Source organism: Strix uralensis, chromosome 5, assembly GCF_047716275.1.
Source record: "Strix uralensis isolate ZFMK-TIS-50842 chromosome 5, bStrUra1, whole genome shotgun sequence".
NCBI lineage: Eukaryota > Metazoa > Chordata > Aves > Strigiformes > Strigidae > Strix > Strix uralensis.
The window spans coordinates 56,096,952-56,114,352 of NC_133976.1; the positions used below are offsets into that span (position 1 = coordinate 56,096,952).

Sequence of the window (17,401 nt, forward strand, 5' to 3'; positions counted from 1 at the left end):
GTCACATAAAAAAAGTGCTTCCAACTACATGTTTATCACACCATAAGTGTGAGAGGAATTGATCTTTATGTCTGTATCATCTTTGAAGATTACCAGAGACCAGAGACTTCATTCAGAAACATTGCAGCAGATCCTCTTCTGCAAAGCAGAGGGCTAAAGAGGGGTCAATGCACAGAGTGTCAGATGATGCACAAAGGCTTATATAAGGCAGGGGGTCAGATTAGACAATCATAAAGGTCTCTTCTGACGTGACTGATTATGGTTCTCTCTGTACTAATCAATACGTATCAGCTACCCATGAGCTAAACTCAGAAGTGGGCACCATGAGGATCAGCCAGTGTAGTTTCAGCTGAAGTCTGAGATTCAGCCTCTTGACTCACAACACACACAGGTGTAAAAAGGTGTGTAGTTTGCCCCTTTTTACTCATCACATCTGAATTTATCTTGTTTAGTCTAAGACGTTCAAATACAGTGCAATACATGAGAAGGGGGCAGCACTGAGGCATAGCAGGAAAAGAACATTGGTAAGTGGGCGAAAACTGAAGAAGGGAGTAGGTATGCTAATTTGCACCCTCTTGCTATTATTTATTCTGTTTCATCTCTCTCTTCTGAGCTACTTAAGCTCACACCTACTTGTAGCATACTGCTGGTTGTTTTTCTTCCTATAGTCCTCTTTTCTGTAGCTCAGTATATGAAGCATAATCTATATTCTGTGGAAGCCAGAACAGGTATGTCATATCTGTTTAGTTTCTTCTCTGAATGGTCTTCCACTTAGACTACTACATGTATAGCTCATCCTCTTGTATGATAACTGGTAGATAGGCTTTAATAAGGGTTACATAGCTCATGTGGTCATGACATGCTGGGTTTTCTCTCTCTGAATACTGGGTACCTGTAATTGGGAATGGATCAGCAAATGCTACAAGAGATCACTGAGACATGAGCTGAGTTTTGGGCACAGTAGATGTATGTCTGAGACACAAGCAGCCTACAAGGATGCAATCCCTGGAGAATGTTGTTGGACTGGTTATCCTGGACCTATCTAGACCATGCCAAATTTACAGAGAGTGTGCATGCTATATCCAAGGAACACATTTCTTGATTAAGCAGCTTTTATCATGCAGCCCTGATGATACTATCCAGGATGTTTTGCCTGCTTTAGGTCCTATTTCCTCCAGCTGCACCTTCTTCTAGCTCCTGCTTTCATCAGCCAGGAAATATACCCATTGCTACAGCGGAATTCCCAATCAGTTTCGGGACCAAATAGCAGCAAAGGTAATTTTGATTTCCTTATACCAGGGCTTGCTTGTTAACAATTTCTGGAGGCAGAAGTCTTATAGATGTGCTGATAAAATTTTTCTCTTTTCTTCCAACTATCCTATGCACCTACCTGAGAACACAGAACCTGTTAAGAACCCACAATGTGATTTTCAAAATTTATAATGACTTCAGTGCAGTACTCCTAAATCCTTGAGGCATTCTTGTAAGCTTTGCTCTGAATCTCTGAAGCTTTCATTCTGAGAACCCTTTTCCTGACACAATGCAAGAATATTACAATCCCTTGCACAATATCCTGCAGCAGCCCCTCATTTAATAAATAGTGTTGCAACAACAGTGTATGCACTAAGAACTGCAAGGCTTGATTACTGCAATTCCTTCTTAGCAGACCTTTCATTAGAGCTCTTTGGTCACATGTAGCCAAATCCATGTAGCTACAGGTGGTACAATCAGACCTAGAGACAGCAAAGATAGCAAAATAAAAGGGAAAAAAAAAGGAAATAGAGCAGATTTAGGGCTTCCCTTTGCTTACCTCCTCTGAACTAGGGGCTGCTCTAGGAATAGTGACTACTTGGCTAGTTGTACTAGCGAATAGAAATGATCCAACCTCTGTTCAGAAACACTGATGCAGAAGCTTCTGTGCCAGATGAAGAGTAGGTGAAGTATAAGGGCTGTTTGGGCAATGGTAAAAGCAAGGTGTAGGAAAGTGGTGGTGTGGGAAGGGAGAAGCATATCAAAAGGAAGGCAAGGGAACTGCAGGAGCTGGTCATAGGGATTTTAACAGCCTGGAGAGCTGGGGCTGGGCTTTAAAAGGGCAGATACTAAGATAAGAGGAACTGGAGCCATGAAGTGACTTATGTAAAGCAAGAAACTGCTCAAGTGGAAATAGACAGGGTGCCTGGAGGTTTGGAAGCTATGGTTTGGGAAAAGCAATACAAGAATTTCATGGAAATGTCTAGGTCCCAGAGGCTTCAGCACAGTATCAGGTCAAGGAATAGGAGAGTCTGGAAGATCATCCAAATGACAGTAAGTTTCCTGATATTCCTAGGTACATACAAGTTTTCAGGAAGATTGTGTGAACCATCTCTACTAACATGGCTAATAATGCTCAGGAGCCATTCCACAGAACAGACGCAGTGCGCCACCGCTCCTTAGATGCCATGTCCCCATTACTAATGGTGCAGTGAATGACTGGTCGTGAAGTCCCGGTCCCAGTGCAGTCACTGGGAATTTCGTTACTCCCTTCAGAGGGACTGGGATTTCTCTCTCCTTCTCGTGAACAGAGCCAGTACTAGTCCCTGTTTTCTAAGGAAACATCTGAAGGTGAACTGCAAAGAGTTAAAAAATACCCTGGTTTTTCATATGCTGTAAGGAGGAAGGGAAACTCCACTGCTGCTGTTTAAAATGAAACTTAATGCTGAACATTAACTGAACTTGAAAGTCATTAACAAGGCCAACAAACTGTGACAATTTGGATTAAGGGGGCTTTAATAAAGAACAAGATTTTCAATATCTCTTTAGAACAGACACAGTGAAGTCATTCATCATGGAGACCAAATCTGAATTGATGCATGTAGGGAAATGGGAGGACTGTCCAACCGCAAACCAGCAACAGGAAGAGCAGAGCAGTTGAGGACTAGCAAAAAGGCAGATGTAATTCTCTACATTACCTGCAGAGGTATAATGAATTATTATACCTGTGAATTAGAAAAGCTCCTTAACTACCAGCTAAACAGATACAAGTGTCTAATGTAGAATAGAATTTCCTTTACTGTGCATATTGATTCTTCCTACCACAAGGACCTAAAATGCAAAATCTGTTGAAAGCTACTGAAAAACAATCTTGGTTTTTATACAAGATTAATTTCTTCCCTCTCAAACTGCCTGAAATGGATAGCTCTAGTGAGAAACTACAGTTTTTCACTCTAGTGAGTGAGAAAATCAGGATGCAAAATAGACAGTTTGTTTAGAAAAAAGTTGATCCCATCTCTGGATACAAATTAGAATAATTCCATCATTTGAAAAAACAGTTTTCCTTTGTATGCCTTACCTGAAAGCAGTGTGTTTTGCAGGTCTTGTGACTGCACAAGCCATAATAATCAGAGCCACTGGTCAACAGATTGTAACCCTCTGATCTTTGGGTCACATTTCTTTGGGACATACTTTATTTGTTTATTTATAAATAGCCCAAAACCCATTCTGGCCCATATTTCCTCCTTCAGTTTGAGAGCCACTGGTTTCTCCTGCCTCATATACCTGTACCCAGAGGAGGAAAGAGCGGAAGGGCATACAGCTTTATCAAGGAAAGGAAAAGACCTTGAGAGCTGCCCTTCTCCAGAGGTTCACTTTTGCAAGACAGGACAGGTTGATTAACACTGCACTGTCAGCAGCCTGCTTACCTTGGCAATATCGTACATGACAGAGATTTTAAATTCCCAGTCCATGAATGTGCCGTCAGGGTAGGAGATTTTGTCATTTAAAACATCCTGTCAAGAGAAGAAAAGAATGGTTCTAATCTATATCAGGGAAAAAGCAAAAGATGAGATATGGGTACCTAAATCGCACAGCCTTTCAACCAGCGTCTGAAAGAGGTAGCCCTTCATTTTTTATAGGGACTACATGCGCTAGAGCAGGAATTGACTCAGAAAACAGGGAATATGGAATTTATTTTAGGTTTACAGAGAACTAGAAAAGTGGAGACTCCAGAAAAGAGGTTTTTGTGTAATTAAAGGTAAATTGGGAATTTACTCTTAAAGCTGAGCCTTTAATAAAGCAAAATAGCTGTGACAGAAATGGGTAGGTGTGCAAGAGGAAGGGAGAGGAATTTCTGTGTTTTGTGCTCACAGTCTATTTCCTACCAATTTACTCATGGCCTTGTATGTTCAAAGTAGACTGTTTCTTCATCTTATAGTGCCAGTCATTTACAGTTCTTCCAGCCACTATGATTTCTGTTGCTAAAAGTAAACCTCCATGAGTATGCCACTATACAAAAAAAGAACTAAAGATAGAGCTGTTATTTTGCTGCCTTGCTGTGAATTTGCTCCACAGACCACTGATACTGATGAAAGTCTTTGTATGAACTCAGAAGCAGAGACAATGTGTGCCTGCAGAAGAGCTGATGCCACGATTACTTCATGATTAGCACTGAAATAATATTGGTCGTAATAAAGCGTAAGTCTTTCCCTAATTTTTGCCAGGCATCAATTTACCATTTCTTTTTATAAACAAAAATTAAGGGCTATTGTCTCTTACAGCACAGGATTTGCCATATTCCAGTCTCATACTGTTTGTCCCTTATTAATATGGAATATATTCTTTTCTCTATCCTTTCACACTCTGCGGCCACAGTGGGGCCCACAAGGGCATCAGCAGATACAGCATCTACGGGCTTGGAGAACAAAGAAAAAGTTATATCCTATTTGCTCCAAATAGGGGACAAATACAAATATTGGCTGTTGCTGTTGCCTGGGCAGAGCTCTCCTGTACCTCACATGAGGTGCGGAGCCCTGCTTGCACCTCACGTCATCCTCTGGCTGGTGAGAACCATCAAACTGATGGCAGCTGCAGCAGCACCCATGGAAGGCTGGAGAGAGCCAAGAAAGGGAAAGGAAACTTGGAGCCAGAAACCTGCCACGACTTCCTCAGTCCATGGCTGCTGCATGAGGGCCAGAGACATATCGATGGGGATTTTTTTCTTACTTTGAAATTTGATAATTTGGGGGTGGAAGGAGACCTGCAAAATTCTTTACCCGCAGAGAACCTCTTTCGCAGTACTCAATCACCCCAAAGATCATGGTGTCTATCTTCACAGTGCCATAGAACTTGGTCAGGTTGTAATAATCAATCTGTAGGAGCTAGAGAAGAAACATTGCATCTATTGTTAAAAGCAATCATTGTTAGTACAGAAGCACAGGTCAAGGATACTTGTGTGACGTGGCTTTTTATCTCAGGCCCTGATAAAATGTATGAGTTTCCTTTAAACCAGTGTGTACTAAGACACTGAGTGAAGAACTTGGAGACATTTGTCATTCCAGAGCCTTCTGGATTAGGGAGATAAGAGTGGCTGCCATTGGATATTACAAGTTAATTCCAGAGCCCACTAGTCTCCATAATTGCCTCTTTATTCAAACCTCCCCGTTGACCAGAGTAGCCATTATGAGTGACAGAATGTTGCAAATCCATCAGTAAATGAGCAAGTAATAAAAATTTAATGACACCGCATGATATTAAAGACTTGCCCATTTATATAGACAACTGTAGTTTACTTTGAGGTATTTTTAGAGCTTATTGAATTCACAGTATAGCTGTGCTGAGTAAAAAGGAAAACCATTCAAAAAAGATGCAGTACTGCAGCCAAATTCATTTCATGTTGGAAGAGTTTCTATGCACGAGTCAGCAGAGAGTTACTTATATTTAAAAAGCTGCACTTGGCATTCGATAATAAGATTTAACTACAACATTCCACTACTAATGAATTAGCATGAAAAGAGTGCATTGCCTTTTAGCATCAGCTATAAAAATGTATTTAGCAAGGCCATATGACAGAGTATGAATTACTTCATTCATCTTCAGCTTCACTGGCATACAATTCAACTCTGAACTGGTGATAAGATCACACACAGAAAGAGAAAGTTCATCAAGCAATATCCTTTGAGGAATTCATTACCCATCCACCTCACAAACATGCACAAGCATATGGCTGTTGGAGCTGACAGTGGGAAGCAATGACTTCATTCATAGGCTCCATCCCGCCCTGCAGTGTCCAGTTGCTACATGCAACCATTACCTTGTTCAGTTCTATTTTTTGCTTCTCTGAGAAATTACCATCGCTGTTTTTGAGATCCTTTAGGATCACCACCTGAAGAAAAAATACCAGTGGGAAAAAAATCATAGGTTTAGTACAACAGCAATTCATCCTTCTTTTCCAAGAAATGTCCATACAAAGAAAAACTTCAGAAACACCTGCCTACTGCTTCACTATTGGAGTTTCGGTTAATCAACTAATAAGTAACAGAGTCATATTTCCTTCAAAAATAAATAGAAGCTATTTAGAACTGTCAATGATGCAGATCTTAACTCAACATGAATATATCTCAGGCAGGCAGATAGCTCTACTTAATGTACAAGAATTGCCACGTAAATGGCCTGTCCTCCATTAATCTGTTCATCTCCCCAGTACCAAATGTATTCTATTTCTGATCCCTCTGTTTCTGCTTCTGCACTTCTGGACTAGGCTAAGGGTTCATGGGTCTAATATTTTGTCTCCTGTCAGTAAGAAAAATGCAAAGAACCTGATAGGGAATAAATGGCTTATTCCTTCCATAAGATTAAGCCATTTTGTAAGGTTGGGGGAAGTGGAATTGTCTCTGGAGAGGAATGACCTCCTCACAGAAAGAGCCCTCCTAAGCCAAGGAAGTGAGCATGGACACGGCAGTCAGGTTACCTTCTTGTCATATTTGCCTTGGCGCAGTCTCTGGGTGGTGTCACGTCTTTTATCTTCATCAATCTGAGAACAAAGAAGATTAATTAACTTGCAATTATCACCTACTCCCCTCTTGGCAGGTCCAGAGAGATAAGTAATGACAGTGTGTGCCACACAGAGAAGCATAAGACTCTCTCTAGGGAGGGCCACTGTATGCCACAGAAAGTGTGGGACATCAACACCACTCCCACAGCTGCCAGGGCCTCCACCTGCTGCTTTCATGCTCTTGGGCATTACAGAGGCATAACAAAGTACAGGGAAATTATTTGTATCAGGAAGAGACTGGAAATCAATACCCAGCCCATTTGCCCATCACAAAATGAGCTTTAAAGCTGGTGAACAGATAGATTCTATTAGGGAGTGATAGATGGAGAATAATCTCTTTTTTCTTCAATACAGCAAGTGAGGGTTACAAAAACTTTTTAGAAAATTAAGTTTAACAGATCCTAGTTCTCCCAGAGCCATAGCCTGCATTGTAGTTAGAACATGCCAATACCCCAGCACCAGTGGTCTTTAGAAGACAAAATCCAAGACCCAGCTTTGGGCATTGTGCTTTTCTTACCTTCAAACTAACATGACTTGTCTCACCAGTCTCCAGAGGCAAAATTTCCTCAGGCGGTATATGGGACCATTTCTTCCACCGGCGCTTATTATCTCTCCTGTACTTCCTGCAAAACGAGCAAAGTCATTCACAATATCCTCCCAGTGAACCGAAACTCACAACAGGAGATTAGGACAGCGAAGCTTCTAGTGTCAGGATGACACAAGGATGGGGTGTCAGGTTGGCAAGGCTTGAGCACAAGCCCTGTGTCTCTCGTACAGTTTTCCAGTTTGAGCCTGCTCTAATTCCCCTAGCTTTGGGAAAGCCTAAATGCTCATTCAATTCCATAGACATAGCAGAAGAACAGAACTGATTTAGCAGAACAACTACTAGGCAATTGCCAGAGTCTCAAGGGAGGTCAGAACAATTTAAAGCACAAAGGACCGTCTGGATTTTATATAGTTTTCTCTTCCATGATATTGAACCTACTCTGAAGGGAGGTCCCACGAACAAATGCAAGCCAAAGGAAGTCCTGCCATCAACACTGGATGATAAGAACTGGTGTGAATACAATGCCAGGAGAGGAGGTAACAACAGTGTTGAGATGAGATGCCTTTTTGTGGGTGTCCCTTGTATTCTGCACATTTTGTAAAAATGAGGGAAAAGCCCTTGGAATGGGGAGAAGGAAACTGCTGTCTCCCTTGCAGAACTTCAGACACTGTCTTCTCTTAGAGAAAAGCTGCAAGATGACTACTACTCATCAAATTACCTGCTTACTTGTGCGAGTCCTTCCTCATTTAAAAAAACCCCACAGGACTGACTAGAGAGACTGCAGGAGAATCCTAACACACTGATGACTGCTGGCAAATCCTCCAAACGGGAGAACCTGTCCTATTGGCTAAGAACCTAAATGTTCCTTTTCCAATATATTTTAACATACATATGTATAAGGAAGACCAGTAATTGCTGTAAGAACAGTTTTTCTCAGTTCAATCTCGTAAGCTGTGTTGTATCACCAGGATGCACTGCAATTCAAACTGGTATCAGTTGGTGATTAAGTACATATCAAACTGAATTAAAATCTACTAGATCTAATATTTACTTATGTGTTTTTCAGGACTTCACCTTTTTACTTAGCAGTCAGAACTACACAGGGAGTTGTGGGATAGTTCAAGTGTCCTAGACACTTGGGAAATAAAGAAGGAATGATGAGTCATTTTGTTAACTTTCATAGCTGAGTCTCTCTTCTCCTTTGCTTGCTAGGAGACAATCTTTGGTTGAAATTATAGTTGAGAATTTTGCTATTATTTTGACAATAAAAAGGTAAGCTTTATTCTAAAAAAATCCTCAGGAATCTTCTATATTTGATGGTTGGGAATATTACAATGATATGTATACAATAATCTAATCATCTAAACAGAATCTTTACATTTTATGCATCTGCAAATATGGAAGAGTACAGAACCTTTTATAAGAAGTCCATACTGTCTCCAGACAAATTTTTACAAATTTTCATAGCAATTACAAACTTTACCTGTCTGTTTATATGTTACTGTTTAGCTGTGACAATGATTAGCTCTTCCATTTCTTGAGTACAACCCAAGTACTCTTACACAACTGGGTGTGTAAGAGTTGTATATCTTCATCTTTGATTTTTCTCTTGTGAAAAGCTTTAGTTAGCAAGGCAGATTGCTCCACTCAAAATAAGAAAGCCTGTGTAGTATCTGTTTCTAATCAAGTTTTTCAAGACTTGATTTTCTCACTTTTTCTGAAGTTCTCTGATATATAGCAGGGAGGGATGCTGAGCTACTGAAAACAGATGTACAGATAAAGAAAACACAATGAAAGAAAACCACATACTTTGGAAATGCAGTGGCATTTCTTCCAGCAAAGGGAGACATCATTGATTTCTATTACTGTTTTTTCCATTGTAATAAAGCTGAACTGTGGTACGCTTATTAAACTCCAGCTGTTAGAAAAGTCAACATGCAAGGAATTGGGCTGAGTTGGAAGAAACTGAAAGACAGGATGGATCCATGCAATGAAAACACCAAAACCTCATGGTGTTTTGACTCCAACAGTGACTCAAGACAAATACCTCCTTCTAGATTGAATTTTTGGGTCACCAATGGGTTAAAGAAACATAAGTGAACCCCAAGTAAGCTAAAGATGGGCAGTAAAGTGGAAAAAGTCTGAAGATCAGTCTGAGACATATGTTTCTGTGTATGTATAGAAATCAGAGCTTGTTAGCAGATACAAAAACTCTGAGCCTTGCTGCATCTTCTCCTTTGATTATTAACCTGACATAACAATGCTATGGATGCAAACACTACTTGGCATATACTAAAGAGTTCACACTGAGGTCAACCACCCAGGTATGTAAGGTAAGCTAATGAATGGCTCTTCAAGGAGAGATCAAAGGCATTGCCCCAGGAGGAAAACTGTTCAAGGACAAACAGAAGGCCAAAGGGGTTGGTACCTTAGAATCAGCAAAGAGATGATGAGAACCAGAATCACAATTCCTGTGAGTGTAAAGACAGCAATAGTCAAGATGTGTGGGCCTGCAGAAAAGAAAAATTGAAAAATAAACAACTTGACAGAGGACACTGAAAAACAATATTATATTTAAGAAATTACCCCCACCCACACATGTCAAGTCACAGTAGCTGAGCAGGGGTATTCTTCGGTCACATCCAAATTGAGAGGCTTTGATAAAGTCCAGCACTGCCTAGAGATGACACGTGCCTGCCCCTTTCACTGCGGGATGAAGCATAACCCAGAGCAGTGCAGTCTTACATCCCCACCTGAGGCATGGGCACTCTGTAGGTACACCCAGGTGGGAAGTAAATTTAACAACACTAAATCTCACATCAGCTCAGCAGCAGTTTCCAGGTGTTCTCCTCTTTAAAAACAAACCAGGATAGTCCAGGAATAAAAGCTGGCTTTTCTTAGTAACCACATTCTTAAAAATGAAGCAGCCAGACTTCTCCTTGTAGTAACTCCATAAGAGAAGATGGTGGAGGCAAACCTTGGGTACAAGTCTCTGTGGGATAGGGAGGTAGGTGGGGTAAGCAGTTGACAATTTGAAATCAGAGTCACTGGAAGGCAGGAAACACTGTTTTCCCTCAGCATACCCACGGCTTAATGCAAAATGGGCTCCTCATTGACTCCTTTGGATAAGGCTTTCTCTGAAATGGGGAACAAGGGTTTGATCCCTACTGTTTTTATCATTAAATGCAATACTCAGTGATGACTTTCTGATTCAGGCTCTATAATGTATGTCCTTTCTTTTCCAGTCCTTCAGGGTACCCACCCAGTGAGAAAGACATATGTCCCTTTAGAGTGAATTTTCCACAATTTTCCACAATATCTTCTTCAACCAGAGTCTTTGCTGATATAATTTGCTTCAGGATGGGATACACCTAAAGCTTCCACCCAGAATTTCAGCTCATATAGAGTACAGCCAGTAGTGGATTTGAAAGGCATTTCTCACAAAAACTTGTTATCCAAGAAGAGGTCAGGATGAAAAACATGGTACAGCTTTTAACATACGCAGACTTTTCAACATGTCGCACCTGGGTTTTCCCCTTATTGGCCCAGTTGTTTAATATCATCCTGTAGTTGCTGTAGACAGAGCTTTGGAGACTGTGGAATCATTTCTGAACACTTCTGTAGACACTGTGTTGGGACAAGTGCTACTGAGTGGACTGTACTCTTCAATAGGAAATTCATATCCTATAGAGGGAGAATAATATGGTGGCAGCACAAAGCTAGTAAAGTGTCCTTGGAAGCTCTTAGGTGCCAAACAATTTGAAAATCAGGCTGTTCAGGCATCTGAGGACTTAGACCCAAAACCGCAGAGCACACAAGAGTCCTAATCCTGAGCAGGCAGGCAGGACAGCCAAGGCTGGGAACTATCTGAGGTTGCAATTTTGGTTGTCTTAATGTGGAAAAGCAAACTGAAGCCTGTCTTGGGTCAGTTCTTGAAGCTCAGGAGTACTGAGAGTGAAAGTTGCAGCCATCAACTTCCTTTGAAAAGCAACAGGCCATCAGTGCAGAGCTTCATCTGGTGGCCACACAGCTAGAGTGTACCTACTCTACTGAGCAAGTCTCTCAGGCAAAGAAGGCAGAGGAGAATCTCGTTTTGCAGATTGCCATGCTGGTTATGGATAGTGAAAGAGCCTGGCTACTCAGCCTTACTGGGGCTAATGCATTTCTGCCTATGCCCAGAAACAGAAATAAAGGCACACAGAAAACTGATAAAGTGTAAAAATTAATAAATAAATAAAAAGCAACGTGACACACACCAGATGCCTTAAGAATCAGGCAGCAACTGAGCAGGGATTTTCAACACACCGATGTAAGTGTCTGCATCTGACATAGAATTCAATTTAGGAACAACTCTGGATTTTGGAACCAGCTTTCCAGCTTTGATTTTTCTTGTTCTGTGTATCACTTCTCCCCACCTTCTTTCTGTGTGTTCATCCCAGCATCAGCCTCAGGGCCTCCTAGTAACTTAATATTAGTCTGATGCTCTCCATTGAAAACTGTCAGTACTACTGTTTCCCTCTGCCAAGAAAGGACATTAATTCACCACTATAAAACGACAGATACATGAGAATGTGCAAAGCCATTTGGTATGAAGTCTCTAAAACTTAACGTCTGTGAATCGTGGCTTGCAGCTCAACAGTCGGCAGGTTGTAAATTCCCATGGAAGGGCTGTGGGACCACAATTTCCCGTTCCTGAGGCTCTGCTACCACCTCCTGGCTCTTAGTATTACAACACACAAAGGGAGAACGCATCTCAAATTAACTGTTCTCAGGTCCTCAGGAACCAGAAATATTTGTGTATTGAAGACTAACCTTATCCATGTTTAGAGCGAAGGTTAAAACTTCCTGAATAATGGGGAAATGTGGATGAAGCCCCTTTTTTTACGGAATGCCAGGAGGAAGGAGGGTAGCAGAACTAGGTCAGGTGTTCTCAATTAGACCTTAGGAAGTAGTAGAGCTCTGGTTGCTGTGTGTGTTCACCTCCCTGGAGGAAAAAACATATTTCTGGTTGGAAAGTTTTGACTGGCCTTGGCAAGGCATGGTGATTACTTAAACTTTGGCCGTAAAAAGTTGCCCTTTGGGGGAATATATTTATTCAGAATCACACTGAAGGAAGGTTTATTTTAAAAAAAAAAAAAGTGAAAACAAAATAATCAAGTGCCTGTGGGAGGTGGTTTTACTTTGGTTTAGTATAGTTTGGCTACAGTCAGGCCTTCATTAAGCGCTGAATGTTAAGCTACTGGTTTGTAGACATTGGCGTTCTGCAGTTCCCATTTTTCTTTTGCACTTCTGCAGCAGCTTCAACCAAGGACATACTCAAGGGAATGTTTTAAAGATACGAAGTTCCACTGACAACACAGCATGTTGTGGGGCCCAAGGGATGGATGAGAATGGGACTGGAGTCACACCAAGAAGACTGATGCCAGCAGTACACAGCTCAGGGAGCTGGTGCAAGGAGACTCTGTGGCTGACATGTGCGGCATTGCTGTCTCTGCACAAGCAGGACTCGTGGTGATACCAAGGAAGACCAGAGATTTGACCAGAGTTGAGAAATGAAAGCTCCACTGAACTCTCTCTGCTCTTCCCAGAGCTGTCTAAATGGAGTCTTGTCAGTGCTGCTGCCTGCTCCGGACAGTTCCCATGGGTCCCTGGCAATGAACAACTACCTCTGCTTCTCTTAGGAGGGGTAAACCCTAATTTGAAGCCATCTGATTTACTTTACTGAGGAATAAAAACATTTGAATCCATGTACCACCTTACTGCAAATGGACTCTTATTTAGCAGAAGGTGTTTGTTTCTCCAGTTATTGCTTTACCTATTCCCTAATGTTAGGTAAGCAGTACAGCAGACTAATGGAGGCCTTTAGCAGAGACCTTTAACAGTGGCACCTTTGGACACTCACTGATGGGAATGACTCAGGTGAACACTAACCCACCGTGCACTAACCCTTGCAACCACTACCACTGCAATAATTTTTATCCTGCATATCATACCCTGAAGCATATGCCTTTCCATTGCCAATCACCACGTGGCAGCAGTCTAAATGGGGAAACAATCCCAATCTGATCAGACTGACAAGGCTACTACTCTGCTATGCTGAAGAACAAGGGATTTCATACGTTCTGTCTAGGAGTCACCAAAAACTCAGAAGAAAAGGAGGTGATGATTTCTGGGATTTCAGATTTAAACTTTGGGTATAGATAGAGCAATAACCTATTTTCCCATTGTCTTCCTGCAAAGAGCCAGCTCTTCAAGGAAACCCCTCCAGAGAAGCACCCTGAGTCTGCACAGTGCTGTGTCCTCTCCCCAGTTCCCTACAACAAGGATAAAGGGGCAAGCAGAAGCCCTGTGCTGCATCAGCAATACAGAAATGCAGAGTCAGATAACTCATCATAACCTTAACTCTGCTGCCTTTCCTGAACAGTCTTTCAAGCAATTCATAACCCCACCATCTTCTAGTGAAGGTTATACGTTCAGGGGTGACCTCTTCCATAACACGCCATGGTAGTACCCACAACCACTGGTACAGTATGGAGTCTACAAGAGACTTAGTAGCGCCTAAACAGAAATGCAGGTTTAGAACTGGGCTAGACGCAGAGAACATGGGCAGTTGGGGCAAGGAAAGGAAAGATGCTGTTCTGCCCTCAGGTCCTGCTGTCACTGGCTGGGGCAGTGTGAAGGTGGCATGCTAGATTGCACAGCAGATGGATTTTAGAACTGTTGACTTGTCTTTGAAGAAGAGGTAGGTTTAATGGGTGTCTCACCAGTGCCTGGAGTATCACTGGGCAGCTTGTGGTTCTTCCAGACAAAATCCGGAATGGCAGTCGCCACGCGTGTCTCGTTCTTCTGAGTGTTGAAATACAGAAGGATACTGAACTATGAGTGTAGGAGGGAAGAAATGCAGTCAGCAGCTGTGCTCTCCCTCTTCTGTCCCTTGCTTTAAACTACCCTTAATAAATGTGTTGCCCAAACTCAAACTAATTCTTGCTCTTTCTGCTACAGTGGTGCATTCCTCAGCTTAGCCATATGTTTGGTTGCCATATTCTTCCTCATTCCTCCCCTCTCTCTGAAAAGAAATGTATCAGTCCCACAAAATACCAACTGCACTTTACTTACTGAATCACCAGATTACATCAATCCTGTCAGTCTCCAGAACTACTCTCATGACCCCTCCTGGCATGCACAGCATGCCTTGGCACGCCACCACTTCTGCTGTAGTTATTTTCATCATTCTTATGCAATAGTACAGGGTATTTTGTTTTTCCTTTCACATATAAGGTTGAACAGTTCCTCCCTGGACATACATACATGAGTTGCAGTCTGTGACGTATACAGCAGGGTCAAATTGGTATCAATGTCTCCAAATTCATCTAGAGTCACAGGACCCAATACACCTGTAGACACAAGGAATTAGTCAGAGGGCTTGCATTCTCAGAAACACAAATATGTGGCAGGAAGGATGGGATATATAAAAGGATTTCTCATGCTCTGGATATTTTTCTTCTTCATGTACATGCTAGAATACATATCAGCTTATTGTGGTGCTACTTCTCCCTTAATAACATGCTACATTTTCTCTACAAAATCAATAAAAGACATTGAATTGACTGCACTGAAGAGGAAAGTCTCCCTCTAGCTATAGAAAAATATATTTGTCAGTCTTTTTCAGAATACCAAGAATGTCAGAGTAACCTCTGCTGAAGGGACCATTTTAGAAGTGAGAAGGGAAATTGCCTGTTTCCACCTACAGTTTGAATCTATCAGCAAGAAAGGAAATATAGGGATACTTTCATTCCTCTTACTCTTTTGAGAGCTACCTGCTTGGCTCCAATAATATTATTTTAACCAGGTTCTTTTTCCCTTTAACCTCCTGCCTCCGTATGTCAGCAAATGTGCAGACTGAGAAATCACCTATGTAGCAAATTCCAGTGATTTTAAGGTTGAACTTCCTAAATACCTCAGTGTGGCTTGACTTTGCTCTCATGAAGTCAGTCACTTCAACAAAAGCACAAGCTTAGCCAATACCCACCACTTCTGAAAGTCTCATTTTTTCCCTTCTTTTTTCAGGAGAGTCTTTTTGATCAACTTCAGCTTGCTCTTTTGCTGCTGTTGCTGATGGCTTATTTTATTTTTCCTAAAGCTCAGCATCATCATTTTAGTTTGGGAATTACCTTCTCCCTTCCCACCTCAAAAACTGATGCTAAGTTTTTCATGGTCTACCTTCTTAATACCAAAATAAATATTGTATGAACAATATTTATACACTATCAGCCTCCAGCACAAGAAAGAATGAAGGTGGTTCAACATCTTTCACTTTTAGGATTTTTTTTTTAAAACTAGACCTATTGCTAATGTGGAGCATTAGAGTGTAAGATTATTTTGGATAAGTAAAAAATTTTGTGCGACTTACCTTTCAAATTTAGAGTGAAACTAAAGAGATGAGTTTACTGATATTCAAAAAAGGATGCTGTCTCCAGGAGGAATTATAAACTATATTTTGCTAGGTTTGGAATACCATGGTTAACTCAAAGATAAGCCTAAAACCTGCTGGGTCTATTAGGAAAATCTGGGAAACTTCTACACATGAGTTCGCTGAGAGTGGATGGGACATAAACACAAAGCTTTGGGTTGTCATTTTGGTACACATCTCTGATGTGAAGTGACAGCTGGGACTTTGCTTCCAGAGAGGTAGCGTTGTCACTTCTTTGTCTAAGTATTGCCTCTGTCTTTTTCTAATGATCAAATTCTGTGATTTTAAGCCCATGGCCTACAAAAGCCCATTAGTGCTAGACAACCTGTGAGAGGAACAAGAAAGTGGACTAAGAAGAGCCAACCAATTGCCATATGGCTTACATTCACATTGTCAGGCACCCAGGCCCACGATGGCTTTGTAAACTGGAAAATGGCTGAAACTACTTCAATTAAAGCTTACCTAAGAGGATTTCAGAGTAATTTTGAACATCAATCATATTTCATACATACTGTCCTTAAGTCAAGACTAGACCTCTGGGGGAAAGCTTAGAAATGCCACTGTTGTGAATTAACAACCTGAATGTCAGGTTGCCTCTGGAGGAAGCATGAACTGTGAAACCCACCTATATGCTTCACTCTTCCAGCTTCTTTCTCATTCTCCAAATAGTCTCCCTATAGAGAGTTCATCTCTTTGTCAAAAGAATGACACCAGCTTCAGGTCCTCATCCCTGTCCTCCATTTCTGATGGCTGGGAAGCTCTGTCTCTCCTCCTTCCCCCACCCCTCCATAGGCAGCAATATTCTTTAAATGTGCTTTGTACTTCAAAGCAGCAGGAAAGATGCAACAGCCCAGAAAGGGGTCTGGTTCTCAAACAGTCTTTTGCTAATTGCAGTGTTTCAGATTATCATCATCATTTTTATTTTCTATCTCTTCTAAGGTGATTCTGAATGACTGCTATGTAGTGCTTCTGCTAATACTGAAGATAACATCCTTGGGAAAAATAATAGAAAAAGAAAAAGAAGTGAGAGTAAAACTCATTGAAGGTCTTGGACTTGTTTAGTGTAGAAGTGACTTACCCTAAGAGTGTTTAAAAACAATTTTCTTTCCCCTCATCAATTTAGTGAACCTGCACAGGACTCTACATTTTTTACCTTCAAAGGTGGTATTTCGGGATTCATTGATGAAACTGAGAGGTGACACTGGACTCTGGGAGAAGATAAATTTCTTCAGAATATGTCCAAACAGCAAGACTGCATTAAAATAGCCAACAAGAAACTCATCTTCCATCTAGAACAGGAGAAAAAGAAAAACAGCAATTTGAGAGTTCATGCTTCTGCCTTAAAACCACAATATCTTTGGTGGTCTCCATTTGGCAAAAACTCCAGCATTGAAGACCAGAATGCGCTAAACACTGAGTGAGTAGATGGGCAATGCCACATCAGTGTTCTGTCTTGGAAAAATAAAGGTAAACAAAATATGCTTTTGGTGTATGAAGACAGGGAAGTGGTGAAGACTTGTAAGAGGCCAATGTAGAGCTCTGGCATGCTGATCCTGGTGCAAAGGATTCAAGAAATCCT

General features: G+C 41.3%; 1 protein-coding gene across 1 annotated transcript in view; it reads right to left on the minus strand.

The window, feature by feature from the left end:
* GUCY2C (guanylate cyclase 2C) overlaps positions 1–17,401 on the minus strand; it is a 50,126-nt gene that overhangs the window by 16,405 nt on the left and 16,320 nt on the right. Inside the window, exons 8-16 of the mRNA XM_074869432.1 lie at positions 16,976–17,111; positions 14,661–14,746; positions 14,117–14,228; positions 9,781–9,862; positions 7,323–7,428; positions 6,722–6,784; positions 6,065–6,136; positions 5,028–5,132; positions 3,678–3,764 (exon numbers count right to left, since the gene is read on the minus strand). Of these exons, the coding sequence (XP_074725533.1) occupies positions 3,678–3,764; positions 5,028–5,132; positions 6,065–6,136; positions 6,722–6,784; positions 7,323–7,428; positions 9,781–9,862; positions 14,117–14,228; positions 14,661–14,746; positions 16,976–17,111 (849 nt within the window). The remainder of the gene's footprint in view (positions 1–3,677; positions 3,765–5,027; positions 5,133–6,064; positions 6,137–6,721; positions 6,785–7,322; positions 7,429–9,780; positions 9,863–14,116; positions 14,229–14,660; positions 14,747–16,975; positions 17,112–17,401) is intronic.